The sequence below is a fragment of the Oncorhynchus keta genome, chromosome 3 (assembly GCF_023373465.1).
Source record: "Oncorhynchus keta strain PuntledgeMale-10-30-2019 chromosome 3, Oket_V2, whole genome shotgun sequence".
Lineage (NCBI taxonomy): Eukaryota > Metazoa > Chordata > Actinopteri > Salmoniformes > Salmonidae > Oncorhynchus > Oncorhynchus keta.
The window spans coordinates 8,653,920-8,677,004 of record NC_068423.1 but is presented as its reverse complement, the minus strand read 5'-3'; the positions used below and the strand labels follow the sequence as shown (position 1 = coordinate 8,677,004).

Here is a 23,085-nt window from a genome sequence, read left to right as displayed (position 1 = left end):
GGGAAGGGTACCAAACATTTCTGCAGCATTGAAGGTCCCCAAGAACACAGTGGCCTCCATCATTCTTAAATTGAAGAAATTTGGAACCACCTAGACTCTCCCTAGAGCTGACCGCCTGGCCAAACTGAGAAATCTGGGGAGGTGAGCAAGAACCCGATTGTCACTCTGACAGAGCACCAGAGTTCCTCTGTGGAGATGGGAGAACTTTTCAGAAGAACAACCATGTCTGCAGCACTACACCAATCAGACCTTTATGGCAAAGTGGCCAGACGGAAGCCACTAGTCAGGATCAAGGGGAAAATGAACGGAGCAAAGTACAGAGAGATCCTTGATTTTTTTTTTAACTGCTCCAGAGAGCTCAGGACCACAGACTGGGGTGGAGGTTCACTTTCCAACAGGACAACGACTCTAAGTACACAGCCAAGACAACGTAGGAGTGACTTCGGGACAAGTCTCTGAATGTCCTTTAGTGGCCCAGCCAGAGTCCGGACTTGAACCCGATGGAACATCTCTTGAGAGACCTGAAATTAGCTGTACAGCGACACTGCCCATTCAACCTGACAGAGCTTGAGAGGATTTGTAGAGAAGAATGGGAGAAACTCCTCAAATATTGGTATTCCAAGCTTGTAGTGTCCTACCGAAGAAGACTCTAGGCTGTAATCGCTGCCAAAGGTGCTTCAATAAAGTACTGAGTAAAGGATCTGAATACTTATGTAAATGTAATATTTCATTTTTTTATTTTTCATAATTTTGCAAACATTTCTAAAAACGTATCAAACGTAACGTATCAAAATGTGTAAAAAGTCAAGGGGTCTGAATACTTTCAGAATGCACTGTAAGCATTCACACCCCTGAGTCAATACTTCTTCAAGTTGGTTGTTGGTCAAATTGGTTGTTGGTCATTACTAAACAACCATTTTCGGGTCTTGTCATAGATTTTCAAGTACAATAGATTTAAGTCAAAACTGTACCTCAGCCATTCCGGGACATTCCGTGTATTTTTGGTAAGCGACTCCGGTGTAGAAGGTGAATTCATCTCCCAGTGTCTGGTGAAAAGTAGACTGAACCAGGATTTTTCCTGTGCTGAGCTTCATTCCAGTTATTTTTTTATCCTGAAAAACTCCTCATTCCTTAATGATTACAAGCATACCCATAACATGATGCAGCCACCACTATGCTTGAAAATATGGAAAGTGTCACTCAAACTGTGTTGTATTGGATTTGCCACAAACATAACACTTTGTATTCAGGACAAAAAGTGAATTGCTTTGCCATATTCTTTGCAGTATTACTTTAGTGCCTTGTTTCAAACAGGATGCATGTTTTGTAATATCTGTATTCTGTACAGGCTTCCTTATTTTCACTCTATCATTTAGGTTAGTATTGTGGAGTAACTAATATGTTGTTGCTCCATCCTCAGTGTTCTCCTATCACGCACATTAAACTCTGTAACTGATTTAAAATCACCATTGGCCTCGTGATGAAATCCCAGAGCGGTTTCCTTTCTCTTCAGCAACTGAGTTAGGAAGGACGCCTGTGTCTTTGTTGTGACTGGGTGTATTGATACATCATCCAAAGTTGAATTAACAACTTCACCAATCTCAAAGGGATATTCAATGTCTGCTTTTTTTTTTACCCATATACCAATAGCTGCCTTTTGCAAAGCATTGGAAAACCTTACTGGTCTTTGTGGTTGAATCGGTGCTTTGAAATTCATTGCTCGACTGAGGGACCTTACAAATAATTGTACGTGAGGGACACAAAGATGAGGTAGTTCAAAAATCATATTTAACACTATTATTGGTCACAGAGTGTGTCCATGCAACCTATTGTCTGACTTGTTAAGCACATTTTTATTTAGACTTGCCATAACTAAAGGGTTGAATACTTATTGACTCAAGACATTTCAGATTTTCATTTTTAATTCATTTGTAAACATCTTGAAAAACAATTCCACTTGGACATTATGGGGTATTGTGTGTAGGCCCGTGACAAATAAAACTCAATTTAATTCATTTTAAATTCAGGCTGTAAAAGAACAAAATGTGGAAAAGTCAAGGGGTGTGAATATTTTCTGAAAGCGTTGTAGTTATGATGATCGATACAATATTAAAGTGTTGACGCAGACATAATGCAAACAACACTATTGATTTGAAATATTTTTCATTTATTTGAAGTTCATTTCAATGATTTGAAGCAATTGAGTGTCTTTGAAAAAGCAGTTCATGACTTTAATCATTTATTCGTTCAAGCTGCTAAGGAGATTTCTGTTCACATTAGATCGCTTTGACATTCATACATTGTAAGTCTCAATAGTCGAAATGATGTGCAATTATGATCCTTTATTGATATGTTTCTATTTTTATTCTTCAAAATATAAAAAGATAGATCGTGAACATTCCATCGAAATAAATATACTTTATACAGTTTCTTGATGAATAATACTTTTGTGTTTCCAACATTTCAAAAATAAAATACAGCATTAGTCTCAACCATGTGTTCCAGTAACCACTTCTTTTCTCCTAGTCATTCTCCTACCATGGCAACAAACAATAACCCCTAAGTCTGTTTTTACAAAGTGTTGTGAAAAAATGAGATACATTTTGTCTTTGGAATGCTGATGACTAGGTTTACATATGTCTGTCAATATTTCAACTCAAGGCCATGCGTGAACTGAGGGTCCACAGGTAATAATATGTCTTTAATGAGTTTGTGGTGAACCCTTAATAACAACTTTCAAGTATACGCATTCAACTATGTAAGTAGTATACATACTATTAATAAACACGTTTTTTACATTTTGTTTTATTTGCAAGCATTTCAGTAACATGTATCATCATTTCTAATGGCTTGTTCGTGAGTTATTATAAAGTGTTACTGTATTTGCCTTTAAGTTGTGTCTGTATATATCCATATGGGTATGATACAGTAGGTTCAATAGGTATATCTATGTTTCTCTGTCTGTCATTATACTATGTGTTGAGGTAATACAACTGCATTAGGGTAAGAGTTAGTTGTTTGTTTTCTTAGGGACAACTTACAACTCTAAACTAGCTTGGCAATGTATTTATCCATACCCATAGTATACCCATACACGTAGTTAAACCGCATAGTTGTCTCTGGTTTCTATCACACAAAAAAATGGTTGATAGTACATGAAATACATAAGTAGATCATCCAGGTATACAAAAGGGATCGGTGAGGGTAAATAAGGACTTCATAAATACCACGAGTGGATATGTTCAAGTCACTTAACTCGTTGCAGGTGTGGGTGAATCTCACATAATGTGTCATCTACAGTAGCTGTTGCTGAGGATTGGTTATGAAGTCCATATCTACGCATATCCCTTGGTTATATATTTTTAAAAAGGCATTTTGTAAATGGAACATAAAACAGACTTAGCACTCTTAACACTGTAACCCATTGTGTTCAACATTGTTAAATCAAATAGCAGTATTGTGCAATAGAAAACGAGAAGGAAAAAAAGACATCTTGTTTTTAGCCTGAAGTGGGCAGTCACATGTATTTTTTTTATATATATAATAATAATAAAAAAGGAATGTAATACTCATCAGTCAATAACAGAGAACGTATTAACAATACTGTGCTATATTATAACATAACCACCCCAAAAATATCTAAAATTCTTGGGAATTTGCGAGTGTGTTCAGTTCACGAACCGTGGTTACTGGAAGTTTACCCCTGGAATATTTATCAACACTACAGTTCGCGACCCCCAAAGCCTAAGTGGCTTAATGCCTTCTAAAAAAATCCTGAAATCATAGTTTGAAAGGAAAAAGTGAACAAAACACATTGAGGAAGAAGAAAAATATTACGGACTAATTTTCGCGGGAAAGTGGACAACATTGTAGACCCTGCAAAAACTAACATAGATTGAACTAAATAAGTGAGTAGCCTCCGTAGTTCATTAATTTAAGTCTAGTCTAGTGGTGATAGTCCAATTAGAATGCATGATTAGGGATGGACAGAGATACCTTCTTCTTTTTTTTTACAGCTGCCTGGGCTGATCCTGGACCTGCCAGGGCTTACACCCTCAAGAGAAAGCCACTGTTATTAAAGATAGTGTCTGGAAAACCAACATTCACCCAACCTGTTCAACAGTGGGGAACTCTAGTGAAATACACATTTCTACACCTACCCAACTTTCACAGTAGTGGCCACTGGTTCTTTCAATCTCACCCCTCCATTTTAAAGTACTTCAATGACATCAGTTTGGAAGCTCTGGGTCTTTGTATGAAGTGTGATATAACATGTTATAACGTGTATGAAGCGTGTTATAACATTACGTAATGCTACCGTGAGCTGCTGCCCGTCGACGACTATCAGCTGGATGGTTCTCGAATGGATGACGAACGAATGCAAGACCTGACCACCTAACAACAAGGACAAGCTACCTCTACACACCCATGCTGACACTGAGAGTGTGTGTAGTGTTCAGTTGTCTCTCCGAGGAAGACGTTGCTGCTCTACGACACGGCACAGTGTTCATAACATCAGGACTGGTTTCATGACACACAACAAAGGAGCTTGGGATATGGCGAGACCGCGTTCCCTCGGGAGATCGACAATCAAGTCACAATGCATGCGTTTCACGTCACTGTAAGGTGTTCACGTAATTTTATCTATATACTAGAATTTATTATATACGGAAAATAGCAAACCACCTAAATCCACACCAACCACCGACACACCTGAGTCTCTTTTAAAACAGACACAACTTTGGAATGGCAGTTTGTTTCATGCAAACCTGAAATCTCTCGACTAGTAACAAATCTCTCTTGACCGACCTCTCTCTCTCATGAACAGATATTGCACTTTATTGGATAACTAACTAAGGCCCTGGATTCAATCCAGCACAGCAATTGACTTCAAAAGACACAGATGTCGACTCAAACAGTTTAAATCGCCTTTAAAAAATCAATCGCAGTGCACAGGTCATTCATCTGCATTCGTTTGAACCCCGGGCCAAAGTCTGCGATTCAATCCAATCGCACTTTGTCAGCTATGCACCTTTTAAAGGCAACGTTCCCACGTTCGCGGAGACCGTGTTCACGGCTCAATTGGAAATGACCTTTAAATCTCAAGCGCACTATAACACGGATCTACCGCTGATCAGATTAAATCCCGGCCTAAACCCCTTTTCACCGTCTCTCCCCTGAGGACTGATGGAAGAAGACTGCCTTCCCCAGAACATAACCACCCAGCCACTTCCAAAAGCAAACGGTTACAAACTTATCCAAACGGGCATAGAAGGTAACCATCCATGGTATCAATTTGCCCTGCTACAATCATATGACAAATTGTCTATTATTCTCAACAACAAATAAAAGCAAACATTGAATATTTGTAATGTATACACCCTTCAAACATACAGTATGGAGCGCTATCGATTTAAAATGGCTGCTACAGTGGTGGTGAAAATGATTCAAGGAAGGGAAACATTGAGTTTTTGAATCGATGAAAAGGACTAAGATCACTTCTCAAAAATGAAGAGTGAAATTAACCCTTAACTGCTCATTTTAGATATAATTATAACTGGCTAGAGAATGAAAAACAAAAATGAAACAAGAAGCAACAAACACTTAAGTACGGCTTAATAAAAGCCGACAGTACTGCAGAGGTCAATAAAATTGAATGAATGAATGTGGGGCAGTAGTAGCAGAGAGATTTCATCTAACAAAACATAGTTCAGTGTGTATTTTGCAAACATACATGTTTCAATTTTCACATTTTTTACTTTTTCAAAACAAAATATAGCTCTTCTCTTTCATTATAATCTTTTTTTTCATATATATTAATTGCATATAACATTTTTTAAATAATTCTTTTATATATGTGTTTTTTTGTTGTATCTCTAGGACCCTTGTCTTCAACAAAGGGCTTGCAGAAAAGACAGTCATGCAGGGTAGTCATGCTGGTAAACAAAGTTACAAAAATGCATTTTCTTTTTTTTCCTTCTTCATTGTTTAGTACAGCGTCCCCTTACTCCGGGCCGTCCCCACTCTGGGCCCCACCCGCTTCGGGCCGTCCCTACTCCGGGCCCCACCCACTCCGGGCCTTCTCCACTCCGGGCCCCATCCACTCCGGGCAGTCCCCACTCCGGGCCGCCCCCATAGCTTTCTCTCACTCATGTGACTCTCTCCATTATTCTCTTTATTGTTGAAACACAGTCGCTCATGTCAAACCACCACACCAACATTCCAAAAACGTAATTCTCATATATTATTATTCCTCTACTTTTCTCTTCCTTTTTTTGCCAAACCAGTTCCGATATAGGTTTTCATGATATTCACAGACGTTTGCAACTGCTTTTCCCAATGGCATTTTGACCCTGTTTTCAGTTGGTGCTCCTTCTCCGTCTGAAGCCATGGATAGCTGATTTGTTTATCAAAATATAGATTTGTTCTCTTTGTACACGTCCTTGGTCCATTTCTCCTCCGTTTTACTTTACTAATGGTCTCATTTGGAGGGCATCGCTATCTTGTTGGAGGCTTGACTTAACCCTGAAGCAGTCATTGGTCATTGCTTGGCAGCAAGGGAAACAAGAGAGAGATGAGGGAAGTATATGCGTCTGGGGAGGGGGGCAGTATAAGCATAAGGGGACGTATGTTCCTCATTGGCAGTATATATGCATCTGATATAATAATAATAGTATTATGTGCATGTTTAGTTCCTTGTAAAAACCACAGCAGAGGACTTTTTCCCCCACCTGATACACTTTGATGTGACTTCAAGGTATCCTTATTATGGAGGCCTCCTCTGTGCTGTATTTAAGTTAGAACCTTATTCCTCCTGTTGGCAGGTCTGTGCATGGGACTTGACCTTTAGTCAGTCTGTGCTCTACTCATGATTGATTTGAGCAGCAGGTAAATTAGTCAATTTATAGTGACCGATACCAGTGTCTGTCATACGCATACGTTCATGAAGTATTTTTTTGTTTGTTCAAGAGGAATGTAATTGTAATAAATATAATTCAATTAAATATGTTTTAAAATATACTCAGGAATTACCTCTGTTATATACACACACGCGCGAGTGGCATTTCCAGCTTGCACGTTTGTACCAAAGCGAGGCGATAATGAAGGTGTCAAGGGCAGTTCAAAGCTTTGCACTAGATATATGGAATGTTCATCCCATAGCAGCCCATACTGTTGTTACTTTATAGGCAAGTCATACAGCGAGTGCATGCATAGGACCTTTGGTACAGTATGCCACGTGGATTTCAAAGTCAGTACGTGAGAGACAGAGAGAGTCTTGTTCAGCAATAATTATTTTGCAGGGGGGGGGGGGATAGAGTACTAATTGGTCCTCTGTTGATGCTACATCCATTTTGGTATGGTCATCTATGTACTTCTATCATATGTACGTAGTACTTCTATCACATGGACGCAGTACACTATGTTGAGGGCCTGGCATCGTCTTTCCAGATTGGATGGAAATTCATGGGAGACGTAAACTACATGTCATGAACACCTTCATGAGGTGGGAGAACAGATATATTATCAAACGTCCAAATTCAGTTCTCTGGTTCATTTAACCTGCAACGGATTCAGTTGCTCTCGCACATTTTAGTCCCAAAAACAAAAAGAACAGTTCGAGGGCGACTTGTCTTTGTCTCTCATGTACAATAGTTTCTTGTAAAAAGGAAATAACACAAGAGGAAAACGGCATGTCAAGTTTTCATTTAGTGCGTCTTTCCGCATCGCTCTGTTCAAAACTGTCAATGGATAAGGTCATGATGTTATTTTCCCAGCTAACAAATGCTACAGTGTTAGCAGAGATGCTACATAGTTAGTTAGACCTGGTCGCTCGTTTATAGGTGAGTGATAATTAATTGATTCTCTAAGTTTCTCAGTAGATCAGCACTGCAGTCGGTTATTGGTCACTGTACTGTGAGATGGTTGAGCGTCACAATATAATGTCTTCTGGAATGTTGCAGTAGGAGTCCTTTTCTCTCCGAGTGTGTCAGTGCAATGCTCAGTCAGTCGTCAATGTGATCTGTCAGACAGTCTTCAAAAGTGTGGCCGGAGTTTCCAAGAGGCTGCTTTGGTAACAACGTAAAGATCCAACCTCGTGTTTATCTTGATCTCCCTCTGGTCTCTCTCTCTCTCTCGTCACGCCAAAGATATGCCTTTTAACTGTCCATCCGTGTCACACGTCTTGGTTAAAGTGGCTCCCTCCGCTCATTTCTGATTAACTGACTCAGTATGTCTTCGTCAGAGAAATTGCTAGAAACTTAACACTGCAAAGACAAGAATAAGCAGCTGTTAATTTTGTACACTTTAAGATTGAATAGGATTACAATGAAGAAAGGTTTTACATTTGGCAGTCGTAGCATTAGAAATTAGCATGCTACCAATACAGTAGTTTATTAATGTATTTCTGAGTATAAAAGGACAAATAAGGCCCCCAACTGTTACTCATTTACCTAAATGTATATCAACATAGTATTACATATATTCCTAGGTCATATTAAATGTAACTTATACATAATTGACAATATGAAATGATGTGGGATCTGCTTTACCTGGATGCTGCAGGTTTACTGTGCATGTGAGAGTAAAATGGACATATATTGTACTATAAATTACAATTCTATAGACATCAAGGACATTTTACACACATTGGGGGCATTTCTCTACATTAACGATGTACCTTCACCTGCAACTACTACAGGTGACAGATTTATTTGCAGTCACACGTTACATCCAATGACACCATCACCCAACCAACCAACCAATCCACTCTCCAGTCAAACTACTGTACACACATTCAATCTTCACTTTGCATTATATACCTTTTTTTTTGTTGAAAAAAAATATTGACCAACATGACATCTTGTGTGTGTTAGTGTGTGTGTGTGTGAGGGGGAGGGGTATTGTAGAATTGTATGTGTTTGTTTGTACTGTATGTATTTGTTTGTTTGTTTGTTTGTTTGTTTGTTTGTTTGTTTGTTTGTTTGTTTGTTTGTTTGTTTGTTTGTGTGTGTGTGTGTGTGTGTGTGTGTGTGTGTGTGTGTGTGTGTGTGTGTGTGTGTGTGTGTGTGTGTGTGTGTGTGTGTGTGTGTGTGTGTGTGTGTGTGAGACACAAATGGCACAACACTTTCAAGACAGACACAGACAAGACAGACAGACACACATACACATATCATATTAATGAAGAAAACTACACTAACACAATCTTATGTCAACAGGACAGGCACTGTACATCAGAGTAGACTCAACACTATATTAGAACTTCATATCATCTTTATAAGCCCTGCATAATACCTTGGGAATCTAGTAAATTAACATGAATAAAGTAAGTATAAATACATGTGTGGTAGCAACTGGTAATGTTGTGGCATTACCTGTTATTTCAAATATGTTTGTGTTTCTCATAAGAGCATAATGCATTGCATATGGATGTGTTAAGAAATTCTTATATAGTCTCACCACAAATTACACAACATTCTCTCACACTTAGAATGTCTCTTCTCAAACTGATCTTCATTCCATCTCTCTTCATCTGTCAATGTCGACTGAAAAATAGCTGGTTAAAGTTTTCTCCAGGAAAACGTGCAAGTATCCACATAAATATCCTGCTATTCATTGATGTTATTTTTGTTTAGTTTATATTCATAAAACTGAATGATGTCATCCTTTTTACTAATTCAACACGCTGCTACATTCACAATTTATGATTATTCTATTGGGTCTGTTGGCTCCTGCATTTTTCATAAACTACTAGCAGGTTTCAAACATAACAGCACAGTTTGAGGAGGCATGTCAACTCATAAATCATCTACTGTAGGTGTTTATATATCCTGAAATTCATAAGCGAAAAGCTGATTGGAATTAAAGTGAGCGAAGAAATGAGGCCAAAACTAAAAGAGATAATCATTAAGTATAAAATCAAGTCAATAAATTATGTATTTTTAAAAAAGAGTACATCATCGAGAGGTGTAAGACAAGGATGCCCTTTATCACCATATCTATTTTTATAGGGATTGAAAAACTTGCTGGGTCATTCTTGAATTGCGGTGGCAATTAAGTCCCTTGCTATTTCAAACATGAAAAACACTTTCAAATTACAAATAGGAACACATCATACATGTTTTTGTTCAAATTTAACTGATTATCAATGATAAAACATAATGCAAGTCCTTTATACTGCAAAATGTTATGTTTATGCATTGTTAAAGTACTTATGTCAAGAAAAATGGCTTATCCAAGCAATGGATTGTAGTAACATGTTTAAAGTTGTAAAGTTGTAGTAACATGTTTTTGTGATTCAGCCATATCTATCTATTGTTTTGAATGCTAGAAAGCATCCAAAAGTATTTAAGATATTGTATAGATAGAAAATCAAAGGCTATTAAATCCCTATTTTGTGTGTGTTTCCATAAATGCTATGGAAGTAGTGTTTACTGCCCTTGAAAATCCGTAATTTTAAAGATATACAATGACCTTGAGCATTTCCTCCAGTGGCAAACTGTTATTGCAGGAGGGTCTCTGTCGAAGAAAATGACTAGCTAATCACAGTGTGATTTAGTGTCATATATTTTAGGATTCCATTGATAATTTGGTGTAAAAAGTGTCATTTGTGTTAGTCAATTAAAATGAAGGGAAATTACATTGTGAACAAAAATTAATTGATCAAATCACTTTAGTTTAAAAAATGTAAAGGGTTACTGACCTTAGATTTGAGCATCTGTGGCTTTCATTTAAGAACATCCTAAATGATCTAAAATGTGTAATTGGTGTTAATCAATCAATCAACATCATTGGTTTTACTACTCCTGTTGCTGGCACAGTGTATTCATAATGGTACAAATATTTGTGGTCATTAAGCTGCCATAGTAGTTGATTTAGAATGGGAAATACCAAAATACATTTAAAAAAATATATAATAATCCAAAATGCCATGCCCAAATGCCACCGCAATTCAAGAACTACCCTGCTATAAAGGTAACATGTTACCATCAAAGGGAAACTCCCCCAAAAAATGTGGGAACTTTATATACTGAACAAAAAGTATAAATACAACATGCAACAATTTCACAGATTTTGCTGAGATACAGTTCATTTAAGGAAATCAGTCAACTTAAATAAATTCATTAGGCCCTAATATATGGATTTTACATGACTGGGCAGGGGCGCAGCCATGGGTGGGCTTGGGAGGACATAGGCCAACCCACTTGGGAGCCAGGCACACCCACTCGGGAGTCAGGCCCAGCCAATCAGAATGAGTTTTTTTTTTCCCACAAAAGGGCTTTATTACAGACAGAAATACTACTCAGCACCCTGTCCCCTCTGAGGATCTTGCAGGTGAAGAAGCTGGATGTGGAGGTCTGGCATGGTTACACGTGGTCTGCGGTTGTGAGGCCGGGTTGGAAATCATTTTCTAAAACGATGTTGGAGGCAGCTTATGGTAGAGAATTAACATTCAATTCTCTGGAAACAGCTCTGGTGGACATTCATGCCAATTGCGTGCTCCCTCAAAACTCGAAACATCTGTGGCATTGTACAAAACCGCACATTTTAGAGTGGCCTTTTATTGTCCCCTGCTCAAGGTGCACCTGTGTAATGATCATGCTATTTAATCAGCTGGCAGGATTATCTTGACAAAGGATGAAATGCTCACTAACAGGAATGGAAACAAATTTGTGCACAACATTTGAGAGAAATAAGCTTTTTGTGCATATGGAAGGAACATTTCAGGGATCTTTTATTTCAGCTCATGAAACATGGGACCAACACTTTACATGTTGCGTTTATATTTTTGTTCAGTGTATTATTTCCGTTTTAAGCTTTACCTTCACAGTACATGTCTTTCATCACTGACCATACAGTTACCTTGTGTCAAAGTGTGTATAGTTCTCAAATATTACATTCCTATGTACAGTTGAAGTCAGAAGTTTACATACACCTTAGCCAAATACATTTAAACTCCGTTTTTCACAATTCCTGACATTTTAATCCTAGTGACAATTCCCTGTCTTAGATCAGTTAGGATCACCACTTTATTTTAAGAATGTGAAATGTCAGAATAATAGTAGAGAATGATTTCTTTCAGCTTTTATTTCTTTCATCACATTCCCAGTGGGTCAGAAGTTTACATACACTTAATTAGTATTTGGTAGCATTGCCTTTAAAATGTTTAACTTGGGTCAAACGTTTTGGGTAGCCTTCCACAAGCTTCCCACTATAAGTTGGGTGAATTTTGGCCCATTCCTCCTGACAGAGCTGGTGTAACTGAATCAGCTTTGTAGGGCTCCTTGCTCGCACAAGCTTTTTCAGTTCTGCCCACATTTTTCTATAGATTGAGGTCAGGGCTTTGTGATGGCCACTCCAATACCTTGACTTTGTTGTCCATAAGCTATTTTGCCATAACTTTGGAAGTATGCTTGGGAGTCATTGACCATTTGGAAGACCCATTTGCGACCAAGCTTTATCTTCCTGACTGATGTCTTCAGATGTTGCTTCAATATATCCACGTAATTTTCCTTCCTCATGATCTATTTTGTGAAGTGCACCAGTCCCCCCTGCAGCAAATCACCCCCACAACATGATGCTGCCACCCCCACAACATTATTCTGCCACCCCCACAACATGATTCTGCCACCCCTGTGCTTCACGGTTGGGATGGTGTTCTTCGGGCTTGCAAGTCCCCGCCTTTTTCCTCCAAACATAACGATGGTCATTATGGCCACACAGTTCTATTTTTGTTTCATCAGACCAGAGGATATTGCTCCAAATGTACAATCTTTATCCCCATGTGCGGTTGCAAACCGTAGTCTGGCTTTTTTATGGAGGTTTTGGAGCAGTGGCTTCTTCCTTGCTGAGCGGCCTTTCAGGTTATGTCACTATAGGACTCGTTTTACTGTGGATATACATACTTTAATACCTGTTTCCTCCAGCATCTTCACAAGGTCCTTTGCTGTTGTTCTGGGATTTATTTGCACTTTTCGCACCAAAGTACGTTAATCTCTAGGAGACAGAACGAGTCTCCTTCCTGAGCGGTATGATAGCAGCATGGTCCCATGGTGTTTGTACTTGTGTACTATTGTTTGTAGAGATGAACGTGGTACCTTCAGGCGTTTGAAAATTGCTCCAAATGATGAACCAGACTTGTGGAGGTCTACAATTTTTTTCCCGAGGTCTTGGCTGATTTCTTTTGATTTTCCCATGATGTCAAACAATTCAAGCACTGAGTTTGAAGGTCAGCCTTGAAATACATCCACAGGTACACCTCCAATTGACTCAAATGATGTCAATTAGCTTACCAGAAGCTTCTAAAGCCATAACATCATTTTCTGGAATTTTCCAAGCTGTTTAAAGGCACAGTCAACTTAGTGTATGTAAACTTCTGGCCCACTGGAATTGTGATACAGTGAATTATAAGTGAAATAATCTGTCTGTAAACAATTGTTGGAAAAATTACTTGTGTCACGCACAAAGTAGATGTCCTAACCGACTTGCCAAAACTATAGTTTGTTAACAAGAAATGTGTGGAGTGGTTGAAAAACAGGTTTTAAGGACTCCAACCTAAGTGTGTGTAAACTTCAGACTTCAACTGTACATAAAGAAGCAGATATGACCATGTATAGCATACATCCAGCATAAGTAAACTATTTTACTGAATGTTTAAGATCATTTCAGCTGAGTTGCATATGTTGCTTTTTTTTTACATGAATTCAAATAACCCACATAAACATGACAGTTTAAATACGACATAATGATTAACAGTTATGGAAATGAAACTGAGAATGTTGTACAATTCCCCTCTTAGCATATTCACAGACACATGGGGTTTATAGCATTAGTAATAAACTATTAAAATAACCATCTGGATCAGGCTAAATCCAATTTGGCAAATCACATCCAAGCTTGCCTCTTCCCCACAGACAAAGTATACATCGAAAAATGAATTTCAGGTGACTTTAATATATATTCACGTGTAGATACAGTTATGTGCTTATTCAATATTCACCATTTCATTGACAAGCATTGCTTTGCAGGTGTAGCTAGGTAAATCTAGCTAGCTTGTATGTGTTCCTAGATTGACATTGCAGCCTATAGAAGCCTCATAGAGGCCCTTTCAACATTTTGTCGGTCTGTTCTAAGTGTGTTGTATTGAGCACAGCAATATGATACCAGCCTTCATTCTCTACAGAAACAAAGTTTATACATTCTTATATTTCAGGTACAATTATGAACAGGTGGTATGTTTACAAATGGAGAATGTTTATTGGAGTAAATCGAACTATGTGACTATGCAAATGACACAAAAAAAAGTTCTAACCACCATTGATCATAAACTATAGACAATCAGTCATCGTAGAATGAAAACATTCCAATGAAGAGAAATGGGTGGGCATTTTCTTTAATTGCTTAATTTACATAACAGCTGTGTTTCCTTCAAATTAGCACAGCAATTGCATTCAAATATTATTTGAATAGCACCTGCTGCAGTAATGATACATATTCTACATGTTTTCCTCTATGGACAATGTGCAGGTGTGCAGAAATATGGACACATCCTAACCTAAGATATGCATGTGCAATGCAAATGTTAACTTACATCAATCACTGACATCAATGGAGGCTTTGCTTTAAAAAAGGCACATGCATATCTCAAATTGGGATATGGCCTTACATCAGGATTCTGGAAACTCAAATGTAGGGAAGCTCTTGGATTTACAGGAAAAAATAAATGCTTTTCAGAGTCATACAATAAGCTGCTAGACAAAGAATAGTGAGGGCAGACTACGACAACTTTGACAGTCGGTCAATAATATATGTCGGTCCATAATAAGTACTGGTAGGCAGGATGTACTGATAGGCAGAATATGGCTCAGTCAAGATTCAAATCTTGATTGAATCCCATAGGGCCGATTCCAAACATGCGATCTGCGTGCACAACTTGCGCTAATCACGTAAATCATGCGTTGATAGAAAATAGGACATTTGTGTGAGAACTCGAGTGACATGCGCAGATCTCAAGTTGGGATTCGGCTTTTTCGTTTTTTTTCTCTTTCTGCTTTTCACAAATTTGTCTGTCATATTTCCTTTGTGTTATGTTATGGAATGTAGGTACTTACGATGATATGGATCTGAAGGTAGTGGTGAGACCTTTTGAGGACAAATATTTGTTTAAATATGGACGGGTACAGAAAATCAATTTCTTACAATGAATACACGCGACCAATACAAGAAATACAAAATTATCTCAGCTTAAAAAAATAAAAAAGAACATCTACAACAACATCAAAATCTATAAGACCATCAAGACAAGACCAACTTGAACAAGACAAATGGCTCATGTCATTCTTATACAGTAAGTACATTTAGATTGTGAACAATTTTTTATTTAACCAGGCAAGTCAGTTAAGAACAAATTATTATTTACAATGATGGCCTAGGAAGAGTCTTGTTCAGGGGCAGAACGACAGAGTTTTTTTTTACCTTGTCAGCTCGGGGATTCGATCTAGCAACCTTTCAGTAAGTGGCCCGACGCTCTAACCACTAGGCTACCTGCCGCCCCAATTAGACAGGTAGATTGCCTATTAAGTCTGTGCACTCTTTGAAGATTAAAAATAGATTTGCATAAGTATGTGTATGTGCTCAGTATGTTTCCCACATTAATGTTATATTGCATTTAATATTGCATATATGAGCATGAGTGATTCTCTTTTCATATGACATGTTAATATATATTCATTATTATATACGAAGATGGCAATCCAAGAGGGAAGACTGGTTGTGGAAATTGAAGACAATCTGTTGTACTTAATAAAGATCATAAAAAATATATATTGACTGTATTCTAGCTAGATTGTTCTTCTTCACTGCATCCCATTTGAGGACCAGTCTCATCCCCTCTATTTAATTACTTTTGAGAGGTGGAATAAATTGTTTCATTTAATTTTTCTATTCCTTTTCATTTCTTTCTTTTTTTTGATTTTCAAGAAACAAGACGAAATAATAATGAAAAAGTACAAAATGATTATCAAAAGTAAAAGGTGAAACAGATATTTATAAAAACTAAACATCCTACTGTTAGAAATATTGATCCCGATGGTTGAGCCTTCAGTGGGTTGGAATAAATGTCAAATATTTACGTCCCTGTTATGCTTTTTACGATAATATATATATTTCATGTATTGTAAAGTGGTGTGTGTTTATGTATAATCTGCACATGCAACTTGTAAAGTAATAATGCATGTTGGTAAGTGTTTCCATTAGTGATACCTAATACATACAGTATACTAGTCAATCCGGCTTATTTTATACATCATTTTGTATAATTCACAGTATTTGAACAAATATTTGAATATTCTAGTACTATATATTTACTTATTTCCATTCTCTCCATTCACCCGCCCTTCCTATCACTCACTAACATGGATGTATCTTCTTATTCTAACTACTTATATCAACTATTTTACTCAACGCTACAGTGTTGAGCAACACTACAGTAGAAGCAATGACCTTTACACAACAGTTCATGACAGTGTATAACAAACACCAGTGTCTTAACCATCGAGTGTGATGTTCAAATATGAATTCAACATTTCGTCTTAGCCGTGACAATTGTCGATAGTTATTGTCATAATCTTTCGTGACCTGCTAGGACAGGACTTAAGTTGCAGTTGTATCGTTTCGCTATGAGAGTGTTATTTTGACGTTGCTCAAAGGGGTACTTTGGGATTTTGGCAATGATGCCCTTTATCTAATTCCCCCATAGTCAGATGAACTCCAGTCATTGCGCTAATGCTACTTAGCATTGGCTCGAATAACTACCGCTGACGTCCTTCATACTGGACACCAGAGGAGCTTGGTGGGAGGAGCTATAGGAGGATGGGCTCATTGTAATGGCTGGAATGGAATAAATGGACCAGAGTCAAACATGTGGTTTCCATATGGTTGATGTGTTTGATACAATTTGATGTATTCCATTCCAGCAATTACAATGAGCCCTTCCTCCTATAGCTCCTCCCACCAAGCTCCTCTACTGAACATGGAAACATAAAAATGGTATCCAGGAGTTCATCCAACTCTGGGGAAGTAGATAAAGGGCCTCATTGCCATCGTCCTGAAGTATCCCTTTAAATGTGTTAGAAGCTATTAACTGAAAGTGCCTGGTGATTATGTATAGTTCTTCATTTTGAGCCTATATTTATTTACATTATTTTTTTTAAGGAGCATGTGATGAATACCAAAAAAAGGTTTCTATACATACGTATATTGATATTTACATGTGACAAATTAAGTAGAAACCTACTTAAGACTGACCATATCTACAAAAAAAAAAAGTTTTCCCTTTGGCTACATGAATTGGAGACGTTTAATTTCTTCACTTTTTTTCTGGACAGTATTAGCTTCGGTTGTTTGGTCAAGAAAGCACAGAAATGGCAGTATGTTAATCTACAAACATATTCTGCAATTGAATATGTAACTGTAGTTTGAGAAACAGACACCTCACAAGTCCTCAACTGGCAGCTTCATTAAATAGTACCCGCAAAACACCAGCCTCAACGTCAACAATGAAGAGGGGACTCCGGGATGCTGACCTTCTAGGCAGAATTCCTCTTTCCAGTGTCTTTTGCCCATCTAAATCTTTTCTTTTTATTGGCCAGTCTGAGATATGGCTTTTTCTTTGCAACTCTGCCAACATCCCGGAGTCGCCTCTTCACTGTAAATAACATTTGTTGCCACATAGTTTCTTAGTTAACTTAATACCATGTAAATACCAGGTAAATACCAGCTTAAACTGGGCTGTAAAATAAAACATTACCACTAAATCTTCATTTGACCCCATCAGCTACCTGACGCATGCATCTTAAACCATGTTTTTACAAGACAAGTGGTCAGAATCTTTCTACGTTCAAAATCATTATCGTTATTGCTATTTGTTTTGCATTGTACACAACCCTAGTGGCAGCATGAATGCATTCTGTCCTTATCCATCATTTTGTTTTGTCCTGAACCTCCTTTCTGCTACAAAATGGAGGGGATGGGGGAACGGCAGCGGCGTAATGGTCCTGGGGCCTCATAGGTTTCAAAGGGTGGGCTAGTAATTGGAGTGAGGCGCAAGGTTGACCCAGCCATTCCTGATATGCTGTTCAGGCTGTGAGATTTCTCATAGCCAGTTGCTTTAGAGGAGAACATTGAATGAAAGGAAATAGTTTACAACAATTATTTTGTTTCGTTGTTGGATTCGTTATTTAGGATTAAATTAAATGCAAGTTTAAAAATAAATAAAAAGTTGAAATGTTTATACATGTGATGACAAGATGGACATGGTAAATTTACATATTGATGGTTATTTGGGTGTAGAATGAAGGATGCATATAATTGAAAAATATATTGAGAGTGTTAGCATATAGAGGTTAGTAACAGTACACCATAGAAAGTAATCAAATGAGAATAAATCAAATTGTGAGTAAATCATATCAAAACGTTAGGAGACATACAAAAGACAGACGAGGACAGACATAGAGACAAGACAGGACGGGACAGAACAAGAAAATGCGAGTTATGATTTATGTCAATTCATTATTCTTTTCAATAGAGAAAACAAAAAAAGTTCTGATTAAATAGGTATTTAGGATTAGAACATTCAAACCTTCAGACCAGTTGAATAAAGCACCCAACATAGCCTAGTAAGACAACAGCTCTGACCAGGTTCCTATGTTCAGGTGTTTTAGACAACCATTTGGTCAAAGGCAAAGCAGTTCTTTTCAGACCAAGACACAGCAGCAAATACAGCAAATACACAAGGCTCAGGTTTCACTGACCAAAACGGTCGACCAAATGAAGTTGTCAGGGACGTAAAATAGTCTTTTTTTTTAAAATTGTTCCCACAAAACGGTGTCTCATCCTGAGTCATACATTTGTCCATTTTCCCAACTAACGTGAGAGTGATACGAGCCAAGACTCATGGACACAAAATCCGTGGTTACAAACCATTTCTCAAGACTCCCTTTGGAGTCCCAACAACTTCACATGGCCAACATCAGAACACATTTCCCCCCCACATTCAAACTCACTTCCTCTTTCCTGGGAACCACATCCTGCAACAGAGAATTATTTATAGGGGGAAAAGCAACATTTGGTAAATCAGTGCTCTACTCCTGTATGTTAAAACACATAGCGCTGCTAAATTGAAACCAAGCCAAATCTATTGTACTACAATGGCCGCTGGTATTCTCACTGAATTTCTGCTTTTATATCAAACTCTGCGTGAAGGTTTCTGCGTAAAGCACCATAAAACATATAGCTTTTCCCTCTGTACTTTCAGTCGATATCACTGGGCAAGGCATGCAGACATTGAGCGCCCCCCGTAGAGAGCAGAAAGAGAGTAGACACTACACAGTGGTGTGCTGAAGAGTGCTGTTGAGTCAGGTGACATATAAAACCCCATTGGTAGTGGTGTTAACACTACTCTAACAATATGCCTAACTGACCCATAGCGGGTGAAGCTGTGTGGTCTGCAGGTGTCAATCTGTGAATTGAACCATTAGAGCACCACTGGGTTATCAAGCTATTATTTTTACAGTATGTGGCAGTTCAGCCAATTGTGTAAAAGCTAGCTAATCTCCTCTAATGGCGGCATCGGGCATAGTCTCATTAGAGAGTCACTGTCTGTACGAGTGTAGAACTCCAACAATCATGGGTCTTCACTCCAAAGATAGACAACAAAGAACACCCCTTGGCATGAGGCTCTTTCTGCCTCCTTGCTGCATTGGGAAAAAAACACTTCACTATGGCAACGTCACAGTCCACAGTGACCAACTAGACTACTCTACATTAGACATCACTAGTCCATAAATAAAAACATTCCTTTTTTAAAATTCTAGATGGCTGAGGCACATTAGTGGGAAGGCTTCTCGGTGAAATATTGAACAGTGGCAGGGTGCTGTAAAGGGGACTGTTGTTGCTCCATCCATAGCTGACCTTTTTTTAATGTCCCGCTCACACTCCAAAGCTCAGATGGACGATCAACTTATCCGAACTGTGTAGATTGTGTAGCGCGTTTAACTTTGACCTTCCCTCATGTTCCGACATGTGCATGTGTTGGCTGCGAGTGTGTTCCCGAAACTATTATATCCCACACCGAACTGTTATATCACATTCTAAAAGTACAAATGAATAACTTATGTAAAGAACCTCACATGGCAAAGGTTCAAATGGGTCTACAGCCAATCGATAGCTTACAACATTCCAGTCTAAACATTTCCTCACGTGATGAATTTGAATCGATACAGTCCTGGACTGGATTAATTGCAACCATTATTGTTTGCCAACATGGAGTTCCTTTAAATGCTGAAATGATTGGCCATTTCATGTTTTACCAGTGTACGTATACTAATGATGACAAATATACTGTAGGTTCACGCATTAGACGGTGATATTCTATGTTTGCTACTGTGGAAATGTAGGGCTGGAGAGAGAGTTATTATAGCGAGACACACCAGTAGCATGTATGCTGGGGATTTTCTCCTAGTGCTATTCCTGGAAATCAACATGCAACATACCATACTTGGAGACGGAGAGAGACAACCAAAAAAAAGAACAAAGAGAGAGAGAGGCTCACACAAACGGTTCATGTGATCCATAACTAAACTGATCAAAGCTACATGAAAACACTATATTAATCCACATCTTATCAACTAATCTTCTGAGGAAACAGATCCAAGCCCCATTAAGCAAAACCTTTTCTTTTTTCTTTTAAATAACTGAACGTCCACAGTAGCTTTTCTTTACATTGAATCTGGTAACACTAGCAGTATGAACGATGGAGACTCACATGGACAACACAAGGAACACACATCTTTCCTTGACAGTTTGACTCGAGTTAGCAGTTTGGTAAACGGACGTGGAAAGACGTACCTAATGTCAGGCATTGTATGGTGATTTAAATGGACCCAGGATGCACCCAAAAGCTAAAAGCTACTTCTACCAGGCATAAAACGTCTTTGCTACGATAAAAACGTTTATACCTATTTACAGCCAGACTTACATTACACTTAAAGGGAGTTAATATCTACTGTCATGAGATTAGCTACATTATAAAACAATAAATGTACAGTACATGTAAATAAACCATATCTACTTTGTTTCACTTTGACTTTAATACGGCCCTAAAGCCAAACTTAATTGGCACTACATGAAAGGGGAAGTACCTACCTACCGTCAGACTTTAGTTACACTTGCACTGCACTGGCGGCCTGGGAATGGGATGGAGAATGAATGTTAATCACAGAGGAAGAGGTCGATGGAGGGAACATGAAGAACAGAGAAAAAGTACAAATATTCAGACCAGAGTTTTACCCCAAAATAAGGTTTTCCTTGGCAAGTCTATACTACGTTATACTTCTCGTATTGTATATTATACTTACATGAGATAATACAGTGCGTTCGGTAAGTATTCAGACCCCTTGACTTTATCCATATTTTGTTAAGTTACAGCCATATTCTAAAAGTGATAAAACTGTTTTTTCCCCTCATCAATCTACACTCAATACCCCATAACAATAAAATAAAAATGTTCAAATGTATAACCCCCCCAAATATAATAATAATAATATATGTCATTTAGCAGACGCTTTTATCCAAAGCGACTTACAGTCATGTGTGCATACATTCTACGTATGGGTGGTCGCGGGAATCGAACCCACTACCCTGGCGTTACAAGAGCCATGCTCTACCAACTGAGCTACAGAAGGACCACCACATTTACATAAGTATTCAGACCCTTTAATCAATAATTTGTTGAAGCACCTTTGGCAGCAATTACAGCCTCGAGTCTTCTCTACAAGCTTGGCACACCTGTATTTGGGGAGTTCTTCTCTATTCTTCTCTACAGATCCTCTCAAGCTCTGTCAGGTCGGATTGAGAATGTCACTGCACAGCTATTATCAGGTCTCTCCAGAGATGTTTGAACGGGTTCAAGCCCGCATTCTGGCTGGGCCACTCAAGTGGGACTCTGTGACCATCGGATTCTTGGCCAAGGCCCTTAACCCCCGATTGCTCAGTTTGGCCTAGGCGGCAAGTTCTTGGAAGAGTCTTGGTGATTCCAAACTTCTTCCATTTAAGAATGATGGAGGCCACTGTGTTCTTGGGGACCTTCAATGCTGCAGAAAGTTTGTGGTACCTTTCCCCAGATCTGTGCCTCGACACAATCCTGTCTCAGAGATCTACAGACGATTTGGTTTTTGCTCTGACATGCACTGTCAGCTGTGAGCCCTTATAGACAGGTGTGCCTTTTCAAATAATGTCCAATCAGTTGGATTTTCCACAAATGGACTCCAATCAAGTTGTAGAAACATCTCAAGGATGATCAATGGAAACGATGCACCTGGGCTCAATTTCGAGTCTCATAGCAAAGAGTCTGAATACTTATGTAAATAAGGTATTTATTTATTTATTTATTTTATTTTGCATTTTACCCCTTTTTCTCGCCAATTTCGTGGTATCCAATTGTTTTAGTAGCTACTATCTTGTCTCATCGCTACAACTCCCGTACGGGCTCAGGAGAGGCGAAGGTTGAAAGTCATGCGTCCTCCGATACACAACCCAACCAAGCCGCACTGCTTCTTAACACAGCGCCATCCAACCCGGAAGCCAGCCGCACCAATGTGTCGGAGGAAACACTGTGCACCTGGAAACCTTGGTTAGCTCGCACTGCCCGCCACAGGCCCACCACAGGAGTTGCTGGTGCGCGATGAGACAAGGATTTCCCTACCGGCCAAACCCTCCCTAACCAGGACAAAGCTAGGCCAATTGTGCATCACCCCACGGACCTCCCGGTCGCGGCCGGTTACGACAGAGCCTGGGCGCGAACCCAGAGTCTCTGGTGGCGCAGCTAGCGCTGCAGTACAGCGCCCTTAACCACTGCGCCACCCGGGAGGCCCGTAAATAAGGTATTTAATTTTTTTTTTATATATTTGCATTTGCAAAAATGTCTACAAACCTGTTTACGCTTTGTCATTATAGGGTATTGTGTGCAGATTGATGAGGAACATGTTTTATGTAATCCATTTTAGAATAATGTGGAAAAAGGAAAGGGGTCTG

The 23,085-nt window shown here is 38.7% G+C and overlaps 1 protein-coding gene across 1 annotated transcript in view; it reads right to left on the bottom strand.

Moving 5' to 3' along the window:
* Positions 1 to 1,970: 1,970 nt before the first annotated feature.
* The window catches only part of kcnc3b (potassium voltage-gated channel, Shaw-related subfamily, member 3b), a 75,721-nt gene continuing 54,606 nt past the window's right edge, over positions 1,971 to 23,085 (bottom strand). The window contains exon 5 of the mRNA XM_035746897.2: positions 1,971 to 8,264. Coding sequence (XP_035602790.1) covers positions 8,251 to 8,264 — 14 coding nt within the window. The 3' untranslated portion in view covers positions 1,971 to 8,250. The remainder of the gene's footprint in view (positions 8,265 to 23,085) is intronic.